This window comes from Neolamprologus brichardi, chromosome 13 (assembly GCF_056152115.1).
Source record: "Neolamprologus brichardi isolate AB-2024 chromosome 13, ASM5615211v1, whole genome shotgun sequence".
Classification (NCBI taxonomy): Eukaryota; Metazoa; Chordata; class Actinopteri; order Cichliformes; family Cichlidae; genus Neolamprologus; species Neolamprologus brichardi.
In genome coordinates, this window is record NC_142116.1 from 16,132,907 (window position 1) to 16,155,004 (window position 22,098).

At 38.8% G+C, this 22,098-nt stretch overlaps 2 protein-coding genes across 2 annotated transcripts in view; both read left to right on the top strand.

The window, feature by feature from the left end:
* hpse2 (heparanase 2) overlaps positions 1 to 8,846 on the top strand; it is a 49,827-nt gene extending 40,981 nt beyond the window's left edge. Inside the window, exons 10-12 of the mRNA XM_006783909.3 lie at positions 2,528 to 2,673; positions 4,786 to 4,932; positions 7,076 to 8,846. Coding sequence (XP_006783972.3) covers positions 2,528 to 2,673; positions 4,786 to 4,932; positions 7,076 to 7,238 — 456 coding nt within the window. The 3' untranslated portion in view covers positions 7,239 to 8,846. The remainder of the gene's footprint in view (positions 1 to 2,527; positions 2,674 to 4,785; positions 4,933 to 7,075) is intronic.
* A 4,636-nt stretch (positions 8,847 to 13,482) lies between these two features.
* On the top strand, positions 13,483 to 22,012 carry hps1 (HPS1 biogenesis of lysosomal organelles complex 3 subunit 1). The gene is made up of 18 exons (XM_087850234.1): positions 13,483 to 13,752; positions 15,523 to 15,714; positions 15,821 to 15,952; positions 16,376 to 16,518; positions 16,597 to 16,705; positions 16,819 to 16,979; positions 17,133 to 17,235; positions 17,326 to 17,410; positions 17,598 to 17,653; positions 17,742 to 17,909; positions 18,181 to 18,351; positions 18,574 to 18,650; positions 18,739 to 18,876; positions 19,030 to 19,094; positions 19,298 to 19,443; positions 21,031 to 21,144; positions 21,247 to 21,329; positions 21,405 to 22,012. Exons 2-18 carry the CDS (start codon positions 15,598 to 15,600, stop codon positions 21,565 to 21,567), a joined length of 2,031 nt encoding a protein of 676 aa, XP_087706360.1. The 5' UTR covers positions 13,483 to 13,752; positions 15,523 to 15,597; the 3' UTR covers positions 21,568 to 22,012.
* Positions 22,013 to 22,098: the final 86 nt, after the last annotated feature.

The window sequence follows — 22,098 nt, forward strand, 5'->3', positions numbered from 1 at the left end:
AAAATGTATTATTGTTTCATTGTTAGTCACTTGGTTGTGCATTATTAGAATATGAGGGGGGAATTATATTAACACGTGTAAGAGGTTCACCTCTGCAGTCACGATGTTTGTTTCTTATTAAACCGTCTAATTAAATTCTTGTGCTTTGTGCTTTGTAGCATTGTCTCGCTTTTTAGCTAATTTCATTTTGTTAAAAAAAATTCTGAAATGTCAAGAAGTGATAAAATGCTACCACATGCCAAGTTCATAAAAAAGATTTATTCAGTTATAAAAAATATAAAGCAGAGGCAGTGTAGGGTGAAAAGATTATATTAATGACAGTAAATCATTCTTACAACAATAAAGGAAAAAATGATGGAGTCATGGCATTTATCAAACATTTGTTATTATTTAGGACTTATATTCCTTTCATTTTGCTTTACTTAGAAATAGGTAGTCTAATGTGTGCTGGCAGCTCCAAAATACATTATTAGCTGCTAATGTTATTGGGCTCATGAACTAATTACATCTGCAAAACATTATTCAGAAATGCCCTCATTAGATCTCACTAGCGGGCATGCACTTACTTTAACCTCACTTCACCTATAAGATATTAAACAATAAAGATGGCTTCATTTTTTCCTCCCTCTTTGTCTCCATTATTTTTCTGGGAATGGGGATCTCCCGCTAAGATCACAATGCTTTTAACATGGCTGGATGTCTGAAGGCTGCACCAGCCTACCCGCTGAGAGAATTCACTGCAGCGCCAACCTGTCCACTGCATGGGAAATTTATGACCTGGCCCCATCCCCTATAGGATAACTCCACCATTGGTAGAATTTAGTGAAAGCCCCCAGCCCACTGAATGGCTCAACTGCTTCATCTTTTTTCCACACTTTTCTCCCCTCCCCTTCCTACTTTTTTTTTTTTAAAGCATACTCTTCTTTCCCAATCATGCTTCTCTTTCCTGTTTTGTGTTGTTTTGACTCCACATGTGTCAGCCATCCCCTTCAGAAGTGAGTAGTAAACGCCTAAATTACAGAGATGGCTAATTTTGTCTGAGATCCATTCTTTAAACAGAACTCTGTCTGACTGGCAGTAAGTAAGGAGATTTTTGCTCACAGTTAAAGAAGAAAGAATTTTTATTTCTTACATCAAAAGCAGGTTGATGATGCAGTGGGCTGAATCTAATTTGTCCGTATTAGCTAACCATAAAGGTTTAATTGTTATCATCCTTTGTTACCTCTGAACAGCTGAAGTTTGTTTGGTGTCTGGTGTTTTTATTTTATTTATATTGGCATGTTACCAGTTCTTTAAGTAATGGTTGTTCCAGCAGTTGATGTTTGTCTGTATATCTATCCAAGGGGGGAAAGTAAGGTGCAAAAAAACAAAATTAAATTTAAAAAAGACACGGAAAAGGGTGAAAAAAGACGATGGCGCGCAAAAGGATAAGAAAGAAACAGTTACACAGCTGGAGATCTAGGACCTCAACAGATATTTCTCTAAAATATTCCACATTAACAATCACTAATCATTGCTGTGGTCATTACAGCCACAGATTAAATTATATCGGTTTATTGATGTTTTTTTGTTACTTGTGTTTTTGATATTTAAAAACAAAGCAACAAGTTTGGAATAAATTAAACCCAAGACTCGTCACTGCACTTTGTCTTATTCTTTGTGTAATAATCATGGATCATACATTCATTCATCCGTCCCTCTGGCCGTGGCCACCACTATACTGTTCTATACTGTGCTGTGCTTCTTCGATGCCTTGGCAGCAAATTAAGTTAAAGTCTGAGTGGAAAAAAGAAGCCCTTAAATGTTGCCATATGCAGGATTGCATGGGAACTTCCTGAGGAGCACATGTTGTTCTGGGTCTCTTGAAGAGGTGTTGAGTCCCTATAGTCTATAGAGTGGAACTTAGTATGATGGACCACTCAACAATCAGAATGAATACAGCAATTCATGATAGAGCATAATATTTTGTAAAAATGTCATATTTAAGAAGTGTCAAATCTAAACGACTCAGCAGTTGTTAAATACAATGTGACGTGTGTCATGTGACAGTGCGCTCCAACTAGAAGTCCAGTATTCAGACTTGATGTTTTTGTGCACCACATCTGTCTTTACACACGTTAGCCACTTACCGACACATACTTAACTCTCACAGTTTGCGAAACCAAATCTGTTTCTACAATCACCAGGACATTTCATGGCTCGATTAAAAACAATAGAGATTTTGGAGCTGTTCTGTTTGAGGGGAATCCAGAGTTTCTCTCTTCTTCTTTTTTTTTAATGAAATGTTGTTTTCTTTTATTTTGCATGTAAAACGTCTTCTCCACAACTATTGCTTTTTACTGGTGTCTTTCAACTGTCACTACTGGAACCCTGTCTTGAAAATTACAATGAGAATGAATTAACTAATGCAATCATAAAAATAATGCAAATTGTTGTCTGTGTGTGTGTGTGTGTGTGTGTGTGTGTGTGTGTGTGTGTGTGCGCGTGCGTGTGCGCGTGCGTGTGTGTGATGATATTTCATATACAGGATTACTGGTTTTCTCTGGTGTTTAGACGTCTGGTTGGTCCCAAGGTTTTAGCTGTGCGAGTGGCTGGACTGCAGAGGAAGCCGCAACCAGGACGAGTCATACGAGACAAACTACGTATCTATGCCCACTGCACCAGCTATCAAAAGTACGTGCTTAACTACCTTGGATTAGTTTGTAACCTGTTCCAGTTTTTGGTTTTGTCTTTTGCTGCTGAATGGTCATAGACTTTTAGTAAAGTCTAGCAATACTTTCAGGAATGTCAGAAAACAGATGACTGTAGTTTAAAGAACCCCCCCCTCATGCCTCTCGCAAACACCTGAGGCTGGTGTCTGGTGAGGAAGAACAAAATCCCTAACTCCACCATTTGGCTTCCCATAAATAAGCAGACCATAGACACCCGCTCATTCACAGCTCAGAGACTATAAAACTTAACGGGTATCACTTATCAGGTGTGTGGGTTCTGTCTCCCTGTCGTCAAAGGGCTGCTGAAAGGTGTGCACAGACCTTTATCCCATGTCAGATTGGCTGGAGGGGGATATTTGAGGGGGAGGGACAATAAGGCAGTCTGTGCCGCGAGGAGATAAAGAGTGCCACCATGGCCTGTTCAAGGTTATCATTTAACCCAGGCCAGTGGCTGTCAGCACCAGGGTAGACTTACGGCCATACTCTAGACGGTGCTCATTTACAGGTGGAGCATCTCTTAGAAAAATATCGGAGCACAGCAAAGATAGAGGGTTGATAAATGTGCAAGAAATACTACAGAAGCGTGAGTTCTAGTGACACTCATGCAGATATTCTAAATAGTTTTCAACAAGTGTACTCACTCAGTCTCTTGGTATGTATTGTAAATTTAGGAGTAGAGAAATGCCCTCGGCATGTGAGCTAAACTCAAGATACCAATCAGCCCTAGACTCATATGTTCAGACAGTGAAGCACTAAAGCGGTCTGTCTCAAATCCAAAGCCACTTCAGTTGCCATTATTTCTGCTACTTTGTGGTTTTACACAGTCAGCCCTTAAGTAGGCAAACCATTGTAGTCTTGGTGGTTTGACAAAATTGTATTAGAGAGCAAAAAATATAAATGTGTCCAAGCAGTCTTTGCAGATTAAATATGACTTCCACTGCCCTTTTACCCCTTTTAGTGGTTTGAATGGCATTTTTTTTCACTTTCCAGCGATGCTCCAACATCAAACAGCATCAACACATGTTTATGTTCCTGGTTTGGATCTTTAAGAACCTCATCATTTTAAAGGTCTAAAAGGTTATTATCTCCTACTCCATCTAACCATCTGAACCATGGTCCACATTTCTGAGAAACAAGGCTGTAGGAGTTTAACACAGAGCCAGACATAATGTGTTCCCAGTAGGAGTACGGGACTATATCTCCTGGTAGATATATTAAACATTAACAGTCCTGCCGGGTTACTGAAATTGCTAAACCTGTGCACAAAAAACAAAGGTAAACATAAAACCAAAATCCAATATTGCTTTGAAGATATGAGATTTAGGAGGTGGTAACTGGGAGCGATGTCTACCAGACGGTGAACACCAAGGCTGACATGTGGTATTCACTAGAGCTGTGTTGTCTTTGTCCTCATATATGGGCTCTTATTAGATTTTATCATGTTTGTCCTATCTGTCTCACTGAGTTATTTACCTTTGACCAGTATTCCTATCAAATTGTGTCCCCGGTGTTTTGCTCTAAGGAGAGGGACTCAAAGACTGTTGTCTGTGTAACTCAAGAAGTGTTGCCCTTTGTGTTCACACCCCTCATTTGACCCTGGGCCAGACAGCGGCAGGTTTTAATACTGGATATTGTATAAGAGAAGCGGATTTCTGCATTAGATAGACTTTATTGGAATGATAAAGGCTTCAAAAATGAAATGCAGTTTAATATGTTGATGCTAAATATACAGTAGATGATGGGTTTTAGGCTATAATAAAGAGTAACTTGCTATGTAAAGGAATTTCCTTTTTTTTTTGCCTACTTTATCTTTCGAAAGCCTTTTGATCCAGATTAGATCAAGGAGTCGTGGTTTTATTCCATTACTATATGGGATGCAAATATCAAAGATTTTCTTCTCTTTGTAGTCATCTTTAATTATAGAGAATTTTATTCAACATGGCAATGTAATATATAATGAATCCCCATTAACAGATGTGGAGAGGCAATGTTTTCTGTTGTGCCCTGATCTTTTTTTTCTAAATGTAAAAGAAAATTAATGAGGCAGTGTCCATCTTTTTCTTTGTGACACTAGTCATAACTATGTCAGAGGATCCATAACGATCTACATCATCAACCTGCATCGATCGAGGAAGAAAATCAAATTGGCTGGAACGTTACGGAACAAGACTGTCCATCAGTACCTACTGCAGCCCTATGGCAATGATGGACTGCGAGCCAAGTTAGTATCTCTCTTGCTTCCTCTCTGTCTCTTACACATGTGCAGATATAAACTTAAACATGCACACGTACTTTAGGTAATTGTTTTCTATGTGAAACAGTTCTTTTCTATTTATTTATGTCACTCAAGAAAGAGAAATGTGCTGCTGAGAGACAGTTATTGCTCATATAAAAGAATAAAATGTTGATTATTTGTACACTGCTTGAGTAAACCTTGGTTTGTAAAAGAAAAACACTGAAATGAAGAATAGGAAAATTATAATTTTATAAACAACTTTATGCCTCCAAACTTAATAGGGTGTTAAACATCAAAACTTCAAAGAGCTGCAGTGACTCAATTTACTTTTATGACCACAGTGTATAATTTATATGGAGCCAGCATGCTGAGTGAGTGCCACACCGCAAAACATGCAAATGTACACTTAAATGCAATTACCTTTTCCTGTCTTTATCTGGATTAGAGTTAGGTGAAGACAAGTATTCTCATAAAGAATAATGTGTAACAATTAAAGCTAACTGAAAAATAAAACTTAAGTTTGTTCAGATGGTCATTGTCATTGCACTGCTTTAATTTGCCAGCTTAATTATTGAAGGAAATTTTCAGAGAGCACAGAGTCCTTTGCAAAGTTTTAATGTTTTAATGTCCTTTTTGAGTCTGTTTTTATAGCCTACAACAGATGTTTTAGCAATCGATTTTTCATTTTATATACATTCCATTTGGCTACAATATATTTCACTTTATGTAACAAGGTAATATAATTCCCATTTCCTTAAAATGTCTCTTAAAATAAAAACTTTATGGTTTCAGTCTTTAACTCTCTCCCTTAATCCCCAGGCCTGTTATTCGGACTCAGACTTAAGACGCAAATCCTGAAATAACAGTCTAATGACCTAAGACTGTGTGTGTGCGTGTCTGTCTTTTTGTTATATGATACCCACATGCGGCCTTAATGAAAGCTCAGGCATGATCCTTCAATAACAGTGTAATGATGGAGGATGTTTTAGGTGTTAGAACAGGATCGCAAGGCAATTAATAGGAGAGCAAGCTAACGATGTGCCTGGCCTAAAGTGCTTTCATTTACCACATGGAGTGCAGGGAGATTTTTATGATGAATTTAGCAACAACAGATGTCTATAAATTGGTTTGAGTAGTGGAACTTTTTAAGTTTTCAGACCCATGTATGTTGAAGAAAGGCTTTGAGCAGTCCGGTTTGAATTACAACTTCTCATTAGTGAACATCATTTTATTTGATCTTTTCTTGAATTCAGTGTTCATGTAAAAGTCTTCAAACCACTGCCCTTTATTCCTTTATTATTGTGAACATTACAATCTCAGTGAAAACGTAGTCATAACAAGATAGAAAATAGTGTGGACAGACTGCATTTACATTAATAATAATTAGCATATTGTGTCCTGTATGGATAAAGAGAACCACTGTGAATTAAAAAAGTAAAGGTCATACTCAAACTGACTGTTATTTGGTTTAATGAAACTGGTGTTTGACTTTGTAAAATTGGATTTGTTCACGTAAGTAGATTTCTATGATCATGCCTAGTCAGGAGTCTTAAAAAAGAAAAAATGAATATTAATAGGTTTTACAGTAGTTGAAGAATGTAGCAAGGGTTATTTTGATGAATGTGACAACCTAAATCATTACAATATAACACTTTAACAGTGTTAAAGTGTTATATTGTAGAAAATTATTTCAAATATATTAGGAGCATATTAGTTTTTGTAGCCTTATGACTTTTATCACAGTGAGCAGCTGCAGTAAATGCTGCTAAAGCCAAATATTAGGGAATACAGATGACCCAAAATGTTAACAGAGAAATAAACTTGGGTTTGCTCTTGGTATTTTCCACTTAACATGTCAGTTTTCAAACTTTGCAGGTTTTTTTTTATTACAATAATGTAACAACAGCACCCCCTGCTGGCAGAATGATAGGCAAGATACAAGGCCCATGAAATAATGAAAATCCCGAGTCTTTTGTTGATAAAGTCTTACCATGGCCTACCAGTTTAATTTGTCAGAAGGCAGGAGAAGAAGACTTGGAATATAAGATGGTCGGTAAGTTTGATTATGTGACTTAAGCATGTTGTAACTCACTGAGTTAACACACCGTATTTCTTCTTCTCTTTGCAGACATGTCCAGTTGAATGGGGAAAAGCTGGTCATGATGAACAATGAGACATTCCCAGAGCTGAAGCCCAAGACATTGAGGGCGGGACGGACAATAGCTATGCCTCCCATGACTATAGGTTTTTATGTTATCAAAAATATTAATGCTTACGCCTGTCGGAGATAACATTGATCCTTTATCCCCATGAAGTGTCATCTGATACCACACCACCAACACCAGTTTTACTCAGATTTTAAAGACTAGAATACCACTTTGTGAGAAATTTTTACAAAATGCTCAAGTACTCTTACAGACAAAACAATTCTCTGGATAACAAGCTTCCATCCGCACTGATATATATTTAAATGATCAAGCAGATTAAAAAAATAAACCCAAGCTTTCTAAGTCAAGACACACACGCACTGAAAACTTCCAATTGCTTTTTACCAGCAGTTCCTCAAATGCTACAAGACTGCAGTTGCAGAAATAAAAAAAAAAACACAAATTTTTTAACCTTGTGTTAGAGAGTTTACACTTTTGAACGTTTATTTACAGCCTCTATTTCTAATCTTTGACCTACAGAATGAGAAGATTTACACAAATCACTTTCAGTATGACTTGATCCTTTTCACAGAGAGAAAACATACCATGGTGTGTTTCTTCTTGACCCCATGCTGTCTGTGTATGTTTGTGTATGCATGTGTTTTATTGATAAAGCTACTGATGTGTCTGTTGAGGGTGCCGCTCAAACCACACTTTTTTTCCTCTGCCATATCAAATGGCTGAAAATTGCAAATCTCTTTTTTCCCCTCATTCTTTTTTGTGTGCATGCTTTGAGGATCTTTGTGCGCACTTCAGTTTAACTGCAGAATATAATAGCCAGGATGTGTCACTAGCTGTTTTGCTGTGATGCGCAGATAATGTGAACCCATCATTCACATCACCTGGATCCACAGCTAAATCAGACTATAGATTTTAAAAAAAAAATCAAATACAGATTTTTTTTCAGGTGCATTTTAGCACTTCTTACTCTTTTCTTTTCTTCATCTTTTGTTTTTAATCCTTTAATGCTGCTAGGTTTCTTTTGTACTAAATATACTATATATATATATATATTTTACAGTACATATTGTACAGGTTCACTGTCATATTATTAGAGTATGTATTGTACATAAAAAAGAGTGATAAAGTGTTTTAAGCTTGATATGTTTACTTATATTCAGTATACAACTAATTTATATTGCTTTGTCTTTATATTTCTATTATATAAGAGTTGTACTAATGCCCCAATTGTAAAGCAAAATCTATGCAAAAGAACAAAAAAGAACCTGTAGGAATGTACTCATTCAGTAACAGGGTGACCAACTGACATTGATTTAAAAAAATAAACACACGCATGGTGGTGGGTCAAATTAAAAGGGGGGAAAAAACAACACACAAATCCAACTATCTTGCGATGGTTTACAGACTGTCGTCTGCATTTTACTTCAAAATATTTTGACTAACTTATGCTGAAAAGTAAGACCGCGGTCAGTGAAAATGTCCCCTCGAGAGAGCTAGTCATGACGCCTTTTGAGCTTTAAACTGACACCATTAAGAACAATGATAAGCAAGTGCAGGTTAAGTGTCTAAACATGTAAAATATAAAGAATAATTATCCTCTGAATGTGTTTATAGTTAATGTAGAGATGTTCATATTTCATTTGGAGAGCATTATTTTATATATGTAAAGTGTGCCTATATTATTTTTTGGTAAAAAAAAAAAAAAAGTTTACATTAATAATAAAGACCTAAAAATACCCAAGATCTTGAAAGCTTTCTTTATTTTCTTTTGTTAAAATGAGCAATTCATCACAGACTACACTAAAACAAAGAATGTAATCCTACTCAGATGTTAGTTTGTCTACAGGTCAGACTCCATAACCTTTGACTGTAAATTCATTATAGCATTAAAGAGGGGATTTGGGAGGAAGTTTTACGTCTGCACAAACAGCTAAGTCCCATCATGTGAAAGTGCACTGAAACCAGACTCCACAGCGGTTCTCGGGACATGACGGAGATCTGCAGGAGCACATGGTAACCAATAGAAAAAAGAAACAAAGAGATCGGAAGATATGATTTATACTTGCACAAGAGCACAAAGCAAAGCAGAAATGCCCTTGTACTGTGATCCCAATACAAAGGCACGGAATTAAAGTTTACCATCGTTTGTGCACTCACTCAATCAGCTCTTTACACACACACACACACACACACACACACAGAGAGAGAGACTGTTAGACTCTGTGGCCCCAGTTGTGGAAGCAGCTGGAGCAAGTCTTTGTAGCGGGAAGAGTGCTGTCTTGTCACTGCATGAGGCAGCTGCTGATGGGAAACATGAAGCCAGGATGAACTAAAAGTCCAGACCTCAGCTTGACCCAGACCGGCTAAACCTGAGCCCCACTTGGCTCAGTGTGCGCTGATGCATAGACAACTGGAATCTGCTTGGTAGACTCGTATAGAAGGGAAATAAAGGACCATGGTTAAATGCCCGTCATCTAGGTTCCTTCGGGTTCTCCTACACAAGAAAACTCCACTGAGCAAATTTGATCTTTCCTGACACGGAGTCGTTACCACTTCAAGAGCCTGATCCAAAGCATATACCTTGAATTAGATTTTGTGCCATTCATGCGAAATAGCTTCTTGCTTTCATGTAAGAAGCAGAAATGTTTGGTCTGAGAAATGAACTTCAGGAACAGCCTCCTTTCACATGTGGTTTATTTTAAACAGCCCGACATTGTTGACATGTAAGAATCAAACCAGACTCGTTAACACCTGGCCCATTTCATCTTTGATCTTTGAAGAGAAAATTTTATTCATTATACTGTGTTGGCCACACATATATATACAGGGTTAGATGAAAACATGCTTTATTTTCAAAGTAAAGTCAGAGAGAGAGCAGACGTACTAAAGTTGAATAAGATAAGTCGATTAAATTGGGCAGTACGCTCCAGAAAATTGCTTTAAATTTCAGTTGCCAGTGCGGGTTAGAAATATTCTTACATCAGCTACCTGTTGATATGGATCAGAAAATAAAACTGCATGCCTTTCTGATGAAAAGCATGTTGAATTTGTTAACTACCCGCAGTACCTCTGCCCTGAAAGTAATGGTTAAGCAATAATTGACCGAAGCAATGGGAACAGTGAACTTAGTGAACTTCCTAAGACTCAGAACAGGATCTTATCAACCTGAATGGGTTGAAATGGTTTTGTTTGGCAAACTCTGGTTCATATAAACCCGTGCTTTGCGACAATAACGGCTGAACATCAAATCCTCCGACAAAATCAAATTCTGTTGTGGTTTAGGAGGACTGTATGGTGTCCAGCCACTTCTGCGTGACAGTCTCTCCTTAGCTGAGGTAACTGCTACCCAGGCCCACCTAACACTGTTTATACTCCATGATCCATTTTGAGACATGCAAGGCCCTCTTGCCCTGTTAGCAAACACTGAGGATTTCTAGATGTTTACTCTGTATATACAGGATACAGCTTAAGTAAGACTTCTGTGGATGCCGGATCCCTAGAAAACTGATGGACCAGATTAGATTTTGGCCCGCAACATTGAAGTCTTGGCATTTTGAACCATTTTGAGCTAAGCAAGGTTAATAAAACATAAATATTTATCCTACTATGGTTCTTTGCTCCACTCAGCAGCCAAGCATACAAACAGTGCCGAATATTATGATATAACACAGATTTGCTGAAGACCTTTCTCTGAAAAACATAATGATATTTGTTGAATATGTTTTTATATGGAAGATGTGTGTAATATGTTGTTTACTGCAAAGGTTTTAGGTACCAAAAAATCAACATGCTTTCATAAATATAACCACATTGGTTTATTTTGTTTAGGTCGTACAATATGGATCAAACAGAATACTCAAGTCAACATTTCGTGAAACCAACTTTGCATTCAGCCTAGGTTTTCCAGGTCGTTAAAGCACCTCCAAGAACTTGAAACTGTTCTTGTGCAGATTTAAGCTGTTTCTACAGTCTCTGTAGGAACAGTTTCTCACACTGACCCAATGGCATTGGCCCCAAAGTCAAACTGACCCAGTGGCCTGTAAAATTAACTCAGTCCAGAAAAGATGCCTTTCCTTTTTTGGAAAATGTTTGTTAAAAACACTCGGTCACGCTATAGGTCTATTCGTCTTTATTCTCACTGGCACTAAGATCTAGTAAATGTCAATTCTGTGGTAACTCGCTCTTCCAAAGTGGCGCTCCTGCATGAGTGAAAACCTGATCTAAAGATTAAGACAACAAAGTGTCTGTCCCAGGACTTTTTGTGCCTGCTGTGATAAATGGGTGGATGTTCACTGTGTTTTCATGCTTCAGAATCAGTTTTGGACCAAGTAGAACATTAATCTGTTCATCCATCATTCCATTGACTTTCTTCCACTTCTCCAATTCCAGGTCACAGGGAGGCTCAAACCTATGCCAGCTGTCATTGGGTGAGACGCTGGGTACACCCTGGACAAGTCACCAGTGTATCGCAGGGCTAACACAGAGAGACAAACAACCATTCATGCTCATATTCATGCCTATGACCAATTTAGAATCACCAATTAACCTGAGAAACATGCTTTTGTGGGAGTGCCACCCAAGCCAGCAGGCCACCTCCTAAAATCTTTGCTCAGCATGCAGAGTAAGGTCCATGTATATAGCTTGTTATTTTAGCCATTTATCAAAACACGTCACATTACCACTATAGAAGGATGAGATTCAAAAATGCAGACTTTTGGTTTAATTCAAAAGGTTTTAAGGTTTCCTCAATAACCTTTGAAGAACAGCAGCAATTTTGATATCCAGTCCCTGGTTTTTAGGGACTCATGAGCAATTTGGCAAATTAATATAATATTAAATAAAAAGCTCCACATTTTTTCATGTGACAGAGTTTTTATATCGACTGTCCTTCCTGACACAACACCAAAATTATTTCTGTCTCCTCCAGGGATTGAACTGGAGGTCTTTTGGTAGCAAACCACTACACTTTGAAGTCACGTAACATAATATAAAATATAAAGCTACTTAGATAAAAAACGTTTTGTGACTGTGTGCAGTGTGGAATCTATGTTTTTTATGAGACTTTGCCTTTTTAAGTTGTTGTTTGTTTCTGGGGTCTCCGGGCTTTGACTTCAGGTAGCAAAATGCAGCTTAAAATGGTCAAGATCAAGAATTTTGATTAATATTCCACTTCCTGACCTTCAAAAACTCGTGTGATGCCGTCGCTGTTTGTTTCAGATCTGTGCTCTAACGCACTGCTGCATTTGACTAAATCTGAGCACAAAGTTTAGAATTTATCAGGCTGCTTCTCTTTTCTGTCAATAAACACTTATTACACCGTGTGTTTAACAGGTGCTTTCCCCTTCACATCATTAAAAAGAAAACATCATCAGCAAAGGTGGTGGAAGTCTAACTTCCGGAGGAGGGGAGAAAAAGTCTTAAAACATTTTGGGCAATGATACGGGTGACTTTATACATGCAACTGTGACACCAAAGTGACCACTTAAATTAAAGAAAGCTTTAGTGACAAAGCTTCAAAATAAGTGTCTAAATAAGTGCTTTTAGATATTTCAGGATGGCTGTCAAGTGGCAAGACTTGGTTCTACAAGGGCTTTGTACATGTACACGTTTATCTGTCTATCCAGATGAAATGTTGAATAGCTTTTTAGGTATGAAAAGCCTAATCTGGCTTTTCTAGGCTGATCTCTGATTCGCACATTATAGTGAATGAACTGAAAGGGGGAGTGTTCTTAAACTGGGTAGATGTTGTAAAAGCTTTTCTCTTTACCATGGAAAAAGCATCCTGCTATCATCCAACAATGTTGTCTTGCATGGGTGTCCAGAACGGGTTTGGGTTTGCAGTAGAACTACCTGTTTCTCTTGTATTCACTCCTCCTAGGATTCCATTTGGTGGACAGCAACAGCTCCCAAATGCGAAAGTCTGACTTGGAATAAGCACCAGGCCTTTTGCAGTATTAATCACATAAATGTAAATTTTATACATTTGCCAAACACTGTGACTCCCCCCCACACACACACTACAATATAATACATCCAATTAATTAATTTCAATATTTTTTCCTCTGTACACCGCAAAGATTTGCCATTTTCTCAGTAGCTTCCATACAAATTCCGGACCTTTACTACAACAGGCAAACAGATTTGCACTAAATGTCAAACCAAGATTTTTTTTTAAAAAAAGCGGGCACGAGTACGCTACTAATCTCATTCTCAGTCATGCAGCTGCATGCCACAAATACCAGTTATTATACAGAATAGCTCTCCTAGTCATGTGGGTCACTTTATGCACCAGCACATGACTTTTTCCTGCCTCACTGATCATCGGGCTCCCCGAGGGGTAATCCACTTCGAGGAGCTTCCACTTAACACGAGCTCCTTCACAGCAGCAGTCTGGCGGGCGCTTCTCCTCGATAGTTTGACAGCTCCAGCTCTTTTCACACCAGCAAACTTCCTGCCTGAAGTCACATGACTGAACGCTGGCGTGGGGCTGCAGCGCGGAAGGAAGAAGGCAGCTTGGGTTGAAACTGTAACCCGCTATGAAAACGTCCCCAAACGGCCCGGAAAACTGAGGAGGGCTGATTGATAGGACAACGGAGACACTGGACTGGGATGCTGGAGTTATCCGGCGCAGAAAAGTGTGAGTGATTTGCGGTGACACGAGTTGTAACTTTGGTCACTACGTTTGTGGATCAGCAGACTGTGTATGGAGGAAGTTAAACGTTTTGTAAAAGAGGGAAGGCTTTTAGTAAAACACGGGATGTGAATGCACGGATCGGAGCTCCATGAAAAAAGATAAGCTGCTCATGGTTACATCAGGTGTTTGTGACTGCACATTTTTAGTCTATGGGTTTGCAAAAGATTTGCAAATCAAATTTTTCTGCCTTTTTCACAACTTTTGCCCAACTGGCTATCATGAGATATTAATTAAATATGCGTTAGATGTACAAAAACCAGCCAAAACATAAAAAGAAAGAGAAGAAAAGATTGTTATGTTTCAAAGCTCTGAGCCCCTAAGGATCCTTTCTGTTTCAGAGCTGGTGTTACCCCATCTGTACACTCACTGTGTTGCTCTCACCACAATTACAAACATTATGTAAATCTTTTGTTGAGGAGAAGGACCTTTGTGAACAAGGGTGGAGATTTAGGTATTTCTGCTCCCGATCTTACTTTTTTCCTGCCTCTGAGCCTGGATATCGTCATTAATATACTATCAGAGTCTACCTACTTTAGGCCAGGAAGCAACAGAGCCTAGGAGAAGGCTTATTTCCTTGCTTTCGGTTACTCCTGTGGCAAATATATTCACAATAATAATACTGTTACAATGACTCAGTGTCACTGACCTCATGGCTAGTCATGATCTTTATACCAAAGATGCTACAGAGATACAAGTGTCATTAATTTCTGTACCTATAATCTATAATGATTTTTTTTAAACAAGTATCCCTATTTCCTAATAATATAGGATTTTTAGGTCGATACAAATAGCAATATTTGTTTATTTAAAAATCTTATATATGGGTCGATTTTTTTTCAGCCCCATGAAACAGTCCTGTTTTTCAAAATAAGCGTCATGACCCAGACTGACTAACTTCATATTCCTCTGTATTACAATGGAGGCTTTGCTCTTTATTTAACTATTTCCACATTGAATTGTGGTATTTAAGCTCCATTTACTAAGATTTTTCAGTTGATGATGGCTTTTGCATTGACGATGCCTTCTTTATTCACACACATGCTTAACTAAGGGTGAATACACTCAGAGTTGAGTGAACTACCTGATCAAGTTTTCTGTAATGGGAAACGCACCATGGTTGAAGTGTGTTTCGGGTATTACAGTGCTGACATCGATATACTTGCTAATGGCTAATATCGGCCCCACCAATATATCAGTCAGGGTCTATTTGGCAACCTTTTCATAAGTCACTAGTTCTCCAACATTTTCTATTACAGTCATCAACAATATAAGAATATATCATTCATTTTGCTATATATTCTTGCCACCTGGTTGTCCACACGTACCTGCAGTGGCTTTAAGCCCCATCAGGAGGCCAATCCTGCACACTGAGAACTGCTTCTGTAAGCTAATCAAATATAAATGCATGCTTACACAGACATTAGTTTCTTTAGGGGAGCTTTCAGATCAATACTTATGAAAAAATGATGTGATCTTTCTTTTTTTTTTCTTTTTTTTTTTTGATTTCTCAAACTTGTGCTCTAAATGCTGGAACAATAAAATGAAAATCTGAGGACTGTTTAATCGTGTTTCAAGATTTTAACATCTTCCTTGTGGGCATGCCTTAGCTGTGTGAATAGTATCAAGTCAGTCCTTTGTGCTTCACAAAATTCCTCCCCGGACTCTGTTTTATGTCTTTCACCTCAGTACTTGTAACATTTTTTTTTTTTACAGCCTAATGCGTGTGGAGAAGTTGGAGTAAAATAGGACACCACATTAAAACAGGACAGGAACGCATCTGTAGTCCAGATGAAGTGCTTGCTGATAGCAAGTGAGAGTGCTGAAATGCTCTTCTACTGGACTGACTTGGAATTCCAGCAGAATATCCAGGAACAGTATGGAGCGTCTCAAGAGGAAGGCCACGGGGTAAAGTCGAAGACAGCTGTATTCAGCAGACACTCTGCATGTGCTTTTGAACTTGTTTCCTGTATGTGTTAAAATTAGTTGATCGTTTGCTTTTTCTCTCTCCCAGTTTCCGGCCTTTGAGGACAGCATCAGCACTCTGTTTGCTCCCATCATCATCTCCTTCAGCACCATGGTGACAGAGGCTGACAGCTACACATCTTTCACGACAGAAAACAACCACATCTACGTACTACACCAGGTAGCACCCACCATACACAGAAAAAACTGTCTTCACCCCTTGCACAAGTTCCTAAGTTATCTAAAAATTGTGCTATGACTCTAATTCCTCTTGACCTTGTTTGAAGATTTCTGATCTGTAAAGCAATCAGGCTTCAGTAACAGCACCTAAATGCAGGCCTTTGTCTCTGTGAAGCAGCATGTTTTATCATGTGAGTCTTGTTAAGGCTTTATCCTCCTGCCGCGCATGATGCAGTTATCGAGTCCAAGCACTTGACATGTATCAGGTCCACTCAGTGTCAGCAGCCTTTTAGCTCTTTCTTGTATAAACCCTTTATCGCTTAAAGAAATCAAAGAGCAGAAGACAACCGGCTTCACTTTATTTTCCAGCTCATTCATTCACTTGGGGCAAAACCACATTTATTAGGGTATTTTGTGTCTACAGTTTGATGAGTGCCTGTACATTGCTGTGAATGGAGACGGCGAGGAAAAGGAGGAGGATCTAAGGAGGAAAATCTACGTGATGAATAAGATAATTGAAGTTTTGTTTGGCATGGTGACCCTCAGTGGGAACCTCCTCAGGAAGGAGTAAGACATTTTGTCTGTTTATCATTGGCTTTTAATACAGCATGAGGTTTAGTATGAGCATATGTTGCTTGTCACCAGACTGCGCGCCCGGGACACGGAGCAAAGGCTGAGACTGTGGAAGCATCTCCAGAGTCTGCTGGAGACCTACAGCCACCTCCGAGAGAATGATCAGAGCTTCTTAGTGGAGGTGTGGTTCTTTCTCACTTAGTACAGATTAGAAAATAGATTTTTTCTTTCTTTTTTTTTTAAAAAAAACCTCTTTAATATCTTGTTTAAAAATCACCATCATCACTCTGTTAGGCGGTGGAGAGGCTGATCCACCCCACACTGTGTGAGCAGTGCATCGAATTCCTGGAGCGCCGTTTGGTTCAGCAGATCAACAGCAGCGTAGAGAGAGGAGGAGAGGAGGTGCTGCATGCCTTCATCCTGGTTCACACCAAACTGCTCGCTTTCTACTCCAGGTACAGATGTTTCTATAAACCTGTCACATTATTTTTATAGCTTACACCCTTCCTCGTATATCACCTGTACTTACAGTTCATATACTCACACCTACCTTTTTTACTTTTTATAATTCGACATGGTAATGGCTACAACCATCTATTTCTTTCTAGTCGCAATGCAAGTATACTCAGCACCTCAGACCTCCTGGCCCTCATCATCATGGCACAGAATATGTATCCTAGCAACGTGGATGTGGATGACCCAAGTCCAGAGGTACAAAGTGGTGACAGCCTCTCAAACAGCACCGACAAAGCATGTTGTTACTGAGTGTTTATTCTCTCTTTCTGTGCACTTTGCCTGAAGGATATCGATAGTACATCTGGTTCTGGCCATGAAAGTTTTTACACCCCAGAGCCCTCGCCTACAGACAAAGACTCAAGCAGTTCAGGTGGGTTGTTGAGTAGAGCTTTTGTGTTCAGATCATCAAACAGATTTTAACAGACAAGGATAAAAACGAGTAGATACAAAATGCAGATTCCTACGTCTCAAACTGTATCTGTGACCAGATTAAGTCATGTTAAGTGTGCAGAGCATGTTCCTCGTCATTTGTTTCTTTATTTTGTACGCATCACCAGAAAAGCCAGTGAGGGGAAGCACTCCTGTGTTTGAGTTTGTAGACCCAGACATCCAGGTGAGAATACATTTGTAAACAAAGTAAACAGCTTTCTGTTTGTGTGTTACCCTGACACAGTGTGACTTTAAAAAAATGCTGTATTCAGATGGCAGAGGACAGCTTGAGTACTCTAGAAGTTTGTCCACCTGATCCAGCAACCCCTCACAAAGTCTTCTTAGAGGTCTCGCAAAAAGATGGCCTCTATCCCATGATGCCTCACTCCATGTACTGTCTCCCACTGTGGCCTGGCATCACACTAGTGCTGCTAACTAAGGTTTGTGAATACCGACAAGCAAACAATGTGTGTATCAGTGACTCCATATGAAGTCGCATACAGTCTATATGTGGAGTAATTTGCTTGTTTACAGTATGTGCGCACAGACATATTGTGGTTTTGTGGCCAGTAGGGGGAGTCTTTTTGACTTATTTGGAGATACATTTATTTAACCTCTGTGCCATGAAGTGTTCACAGCATCTAAATATATTTTTGCTCAGTTGTTTAAACAGTTTGTTTTTTTTATATTTATCTGTGTCATCTGTGTCAGTTTCCACACAGTGGAGTAGCCATGTCTGTGTATACATTTTGGGAAGCCTTCGCCAAACTGGAGAAGCGCTTAAATGAAGGCCAAGGAGGTTCCACAAGAGGCCAGCCTATGCATGAAGTGCGCAGCAAGCTGGATAAATTTCTTAAAACCCTGGCACTGAATGGGATACAGGTTTGTTTTTGTGTGTTGTTGTGCTTTTGCGTTGAGTGGCTGTATTCTTCTACACTTCCTCAGCGCTTGTCTGCCTTTACCACAAACACCCAAGTCAAAAAACTGACTTTAAAATACAAATTCCTTTAATCCTCATTTGTTATCACAGAAACACAGAATGTTTGCACTTGATCCAATCAAATCTTTTTCTTTTTTTTTTTTGTCTTTTCTTCTTCTAACCAGTCCTCACAGTTGCAAAATGTCTGGACCGAATTCAAAAACCGGGCCTTCTCCAGAGGAGGGCCTGGGTTCAGCAGAGAGTAAGTCTCTTACTGCCCTCTGCTGGCCAAATGACAGCAAGACAGTTTGATGACCCTGTGAGGCTTTAAATGTCTGTTTATGTTGCAGTCTTATCCCGTGGTGCAAGCACATGAAGACCCAACTGTGTGGCATATACCGACAGTGTTTTCTGTTTGACTCTGGACCAGACGACACTCCTCGTCGTCTCTCCCCTGGCCTGCAAGAACGGGCCCAGACCATGGTGCAGTGAGTGTCTGTCAGCTACTATTTTTGTTGTTATATTTTAAGTTTGCCAACTTGACTTCATTTTTTTATTTTGACACTGTGCAACCTCGTCCTTCATTGTTTTCTCTGTATCCTCTTTGATTTCCTATCTTTGTCTTTGTCTCACTCTCTAAGGGAGAAACTGATGGACTGGAAGGACTTCCTGTTAGTGAAAAGCAAGAGGAACATAACCATGGTCTCATATCCTCTCAGTGCAGCAACTCTGTGATGTCCTGTTTTGTCTAATTTCTCTGCAACTGTTTTCTACAAAGCAGAATTTATGATATTTGTAAAAGTATATTTTGTATTTTTATGGTTTTTAACAACATGCATACACTTAAAAAAACCCAAAAAACAAACCCATTGTTATGCTGAGCGTATTAATCTTAACTGATTAATCTCACTTACCTGGAGGATTTCCCAGGCCTCGTCCATTTTATCTGTGTGGACCGATCAAGCGGACAAATGATAGCGCCATCACTCAGCATCACAGAGCGGACCACGTCTGAGCTGGGGAAGGGACCAGTGGCTCAGTATATCAAAAACAAGGTCACTAAAACTAGAACTACATCTTATTTGTTTTGGGGTAAAGTATAGAAGTCAATAGCCCCCTCGTCAATTCTTTCTATTTTTCTGGGAAAATGGGAAATGGGTTAATTGATTTATTGGAATGTGTCCAAACAGAGATGGAAATAGAGTATATCAAGCATCTTTATTCTTCAACACAGCCTGAACTTTCCTAAGCAAGCTTTTAAGTAGTCCTCAGGAATAATTCTCCGGGCTTCTCGATGGACATCCAAAGCTTTTCTTTGGCTGCCTTTCTCCTCTTTGCTGTCAAGATGATCCAACAATAATGTTGAGGTCTCAACTCTGGGGAGGCCAGTCCATGCTTTTGCTGTATGGGTAGTGTGTTTGGGATTATTGTCATGCTGAAAATTGAAGGTGTTGTCAATCAGATGGTATTTCATGGTGGATCAAAATCTGACAGTACTGTCTGTGTTCATAGCTCAGTCAGTTTTGACAAAATCCCATGACATACCCTCCACTGTCTTTTACAGATAACTGTAGACACTCGACTGTTCTACTCATCTCATCTCTGTACATATTGATGATTATTTGAACAAAAATTGTCAAATTTGAATTTTTACTCCATAAGATCTGTTGCACTACTTCAGTCAATTTCTCTCTTCAATGAACAGTAGACCTAATGGTCAGATGCATTTCTTAGTTGCTGTGTCAGGTCTTTGCAGGAATGTTTTCCATTTCTTAAGGGTATGACTTTAACATACTGTTCATCTGCTGTGTTTTAGGCCTGCCATTTCTTTTTTGGCCTTCACTTGTTCAGTTTTCAGTTACATTTTTAAGCATATGACAAGTTTTCAGCTAATAGCTTTTTGGGAATCACATTGTTGGTTCAAAAATACTATTTTATGTCTATCAAGCTATCTTATCTTTGGCATTTTTCCTAGACTCAACTAAAGAAATGTTAGCAAACTGTGTGTTTGTGGAACAGGCTGCTAGTAACAAAGGTAGTAAGGAATTTGAAGTAAGCCTTTTGCTAAGTTTTCTGTTACGTCTAGGCACAACATTAATTCTTCTTTTGTGTTAGGTGCCTTTTTTTTTATATCGCTCTGCAAATGGTCAGGTGCAAGGACTGGACTGAAAATTGGTGAAAAGGCAGGCAATATCAAAGAAAAGCTTTGAAAGACCTTCAGAAAACCTGGAGACCTATTACTCGAAAAATGACAAAGTCTGACTTCTTGGAAGCAAAATATGAAGAACTGAGGGGTGGCTCAAGATTTTCGCACAGTGTATAATGTCAGTTTGTAACGATTTCTCACTATGATTGTTAGCCAAACTGGCAAATAATTACTGTACATGATCAAGTGATATTTGTGCACACCGAAACCTGTGAAACTGTTTTACACTTGACATCTGAAGTCAAACATGTACAGATAGTTTTGTTTTATGTGTGGTGATAAGTTTATGTGTCGACTGTTTCCTAGTGTTTGTGATAAATTAGGCCAGCTATCTGTAGCCTCATGTTCATCGTACATTAGGCTGTGTATAAGACAGCGTGTGAATAATCACAGTATGCATATTTTTGTCATTTCGTTTTTCTAATCCATACTGAAGATGTGGAGCCTGGTCAGCACAACACGGCACTATCTTCAGAAGGGTTACTCCACTCTAACATTACGTGATGGAGATTTCTACTTCTGCTACTTTCTCTGGTTTGAAAATGAAACTGTAAGTCACCGCTGTACTTTGTTCTGTTATCCATAAAAACAAATTTAACAGCCTGAAACAGCAAAAAAGCCTATAATTCAATTTGTATACCTCTTCAATCAGGGCTTCAAGTTGGAGGCAAAAGACATACCCATCATGCCCGATGACTCTGCCCCTATCGGGGTGCTTGGTCACAATTACTACAGGTAACCAACCCGGTGTGATAGAAATATTTTTCTTTAATTTGTTCTCCTGACTAAACAAAGCGATGCATGTTGCAGGAAGCTGCTTCGGTACTATAGTAAGAATCACCCGGGCGAGACAGTGAAATGCTACGAGCTCCTAACAGTTCACCTGGGAGTCATCCCCACTGAGATCATCCTCCAGCACTGCAGGCAGCTGGCAAGCAAATTATGGGAGCCCTCACGCAACCCACTGCTGTAGACAGACCCACACTCTCACAGTGGGTCAGAGTAGCCAAGAACAAAAAAAACAACTCTTATTTTACATGTTGTGTTCTGCATCTGTTTCATTGTCAGTGTATTTTTGTATTGTGTTTAAAATCCTAAGACCCAAAATTATTTATTGAAAGCACTTTGATTTCTGATTAGATAAATCAAACCCCACTGTGCACTGTACACACCTCGTCTTTCACGAAGCATGTTCCACTTCCTAATTTTTGGGTATTTTAATATGTTCTTAAAAATATGTATTTGACTTATTTCTTATTTATTATTAATCTAAATATTTGTATCATTTTACTGAGATTTTTTTTTTCTTTTTAAAATTTGTGGCTGATTTTTTTTTGTTGTTGTTGTTGTTGTTTTTAAGAAATGCAGCTATTGTCCCTTTTTTGCCTTTACTAATGGCAGCGTAATAAGATGTATGAAGGAAACATAGTAATAGTAATTATGGTTTGTCTGTCTTAATAAATGATAAATAATTTTTGAGAAAAAACAATCAGTAGTCTCACAT